The 2,197-nt window shown below is 36.3% G+C and overlaps 1 protein-coding gene across 1 annotated transcript; it reads right to left on the minus strand.

Annotated features, from left to right (window-relative positions):
- Positions 1–264: 264 nt before the first annotated feature.
- Positions 265–1,203, minus strand: LOC129537491 (olfactory receptor 8H1-like). Its single transcript, XM_055396881.2, has one exon. It carries the CDS (start codon positions 1,201–1,203, stop codon positions 265–267), a length of 939 nt encoding a protein of 312 aa, XP_055252856.2.
- Between the last annotated feature and the right edge of the window lie 994 nt (positions 1,204–2,197).

The raw sequence follows: 2,197 nt of genomic DNA on the forward strand, positions 1-2,197 counted from the left end.
TACTTTTTCTTTTAGGAAATCAGTTTCACTTAAAAATGTGTATAGTTAGACCATGGTTTAACACAGTTCTGGTTTCCAATTATAATGTAGATTTCCAAAAGAATATTCTTAAAAATACCCAAGATTATATTTAGTTAGGCAAATGATGGCTCAGAAAAATAAACAAACAAGCAATTCTATTTGTCTCTGAAGAGACAGCAAGGAAATACACTACAGGAATGAAAAAAAAATGAGCTTTGAAGTTTAACATCACTGTTATTCTAATTATTTGGAGTCCTTTCTCTTCTTAATGACCCTATTGAGTGCATTTTTTACTTCTTTGTTTCTAAGACTGTATATGAGGGGGTTCAGCATGGGGATGACTATAGTATAAAAAACAGAAGCCACTTGATCCTTTCCCAAGGAGTAGGACTTACTTGGTTTTAAGTAAGTGAAAATCATAGTGCAGTAAAAGATGGTGACCGCCAGGAGATGGGAGGCACAGGTAGAGAAGGCTTTCCGCTTCCCTGAAGTGGAAGTTATTTTCAGGATAGTGGACAGAATGGACACATAGGACACGGATATTGTGATAAGAGACACCACTAGGGTGGAGCCAGCGGAAATGAATATGATGATTTCGATGTCATGTGTGTCACTGCAGGACAGCGCTAAAATTGCTGGTCCATCACAGAAAAAGTGATAAATTATCTTTGAGTTGCAGAAATGCAATCTACTCAAGCACAGAACATTGACAGAGGTGTCCATAAAGCCAATCAAATAGGATCCAAAGACGAGAGAGCAGCATCGTCTGGTGGACATAACCACTTGGTAATGCAGAGGGTTGCAGATGGCTCCATAGCGATCATAGGCCATGGAGGAGAGAAGGAAACATTCAGTGGCACCCAAGAAGACAAAGAAATACATCTGAGTGAAACAGTTCAGGTATGAAATATTCTTTTTGGAAGTCAGTAAATTGTCTAAGGTTTTGGGGGTGATAACACTTGAGTAACTGAGGTCAAGAAATGACAAGTGTCTGAGGAAAAAGTACATGGGTGTGTGAAGCTGGGGGTCCAGGCGGATTATCAGGATCATCCCCACATTCCCCAGCACAGTGATCAGGTACATCAGGAGGAAGAGGGTGAAGAGGACCAGCCAGATCTCTGCAGAGTCTGTCAGTCCCATGAGGATGAAGTCAGACACCTGTGTGATATTCCTTCTGCCCATAGTGTTCAAATGCTCCAAACTGTTGAGATCAAAGTTGATACTTGACATGAATTGCTTCAAAACCCTTGGGTTTTTATAAACAACATGATATATTTATATTTGATGTTATAGCTTGATGCTTCTAGAAAGTGAGAAGAGGGTTGTAGAGAGTATGAAAAGAAAACTCTTGACTACCAAATATAGAAATAAGGGTAACTATATATTGGGATATAATGTAGCAAAACCTGGTACAGTTGAATAGTTAGAATGACTGATGCTGTTTTAAGGCTTGTCATTATTAATGCATTTAATTACCATGAGATTATTATACTTTAGTTAGTACCATTTGACACATTCTTCATATGAGAAAAAAAGCACTGTGAATTTAGTTAACCCAACCAGAGTCAGAGCTATTAAATATTGGATCTGATATTCTACCAAGGTAGATTGACCTCAGAAGGCATACCCATAGTACTATCTATATTCTTATTTACGATTGATCTCAGCAAACCTGCAAAATTTTCAGATATATAATAACAAAATTACTTTGAGATATATGTGATTGACAATCTGACATATACATATAAGTTGATATATAAATATGTGTAATTGTTTGATATGTATAGTTTGATGCACCATGCCACACTTCTTGCTTTCCCAATATATTTAATACTATACTAATGAACATTAATTTCAGCTTTAGTGAGCTTCATAGCATATATTAAATCATAGACATGTATTAGTATTAATTTTCAAACAACAGGATGCTTGTACAACTTGATAATTCAAAATTAAATTTCCTGCAAAATTACATTTCTAAATACGCACATTGATTGCAGACTGTGATTACATCAACTTTGTATTTCTGGTTCTACAAGTCTTGGCATTACTTAGGGAAAGGTTTAAATGATATCAGTGTACGTATTCTGAAAATGTCTCCATTTTACCTGATTCTACCTAAAACCTTCTACCCTTGAGAATACCTACTGGAGGCCAAGGTTGGTAAAACACACTT

The sequence above is a fragment of the Moschus berezovskii genome, chromosome 14, assembly GCF_049115385.1.
Source record: "Moschus berezovskii isolate FMDL1 chromosome 14, NW_MosBer_1.0, whole genome shotgun sequence".
Lineage (NCBI taxonomy): Eukaryota > Metazoa > Chordata > Mammalia > Artiodactyla > Moschidae > Moschus > Moschus berezovskii.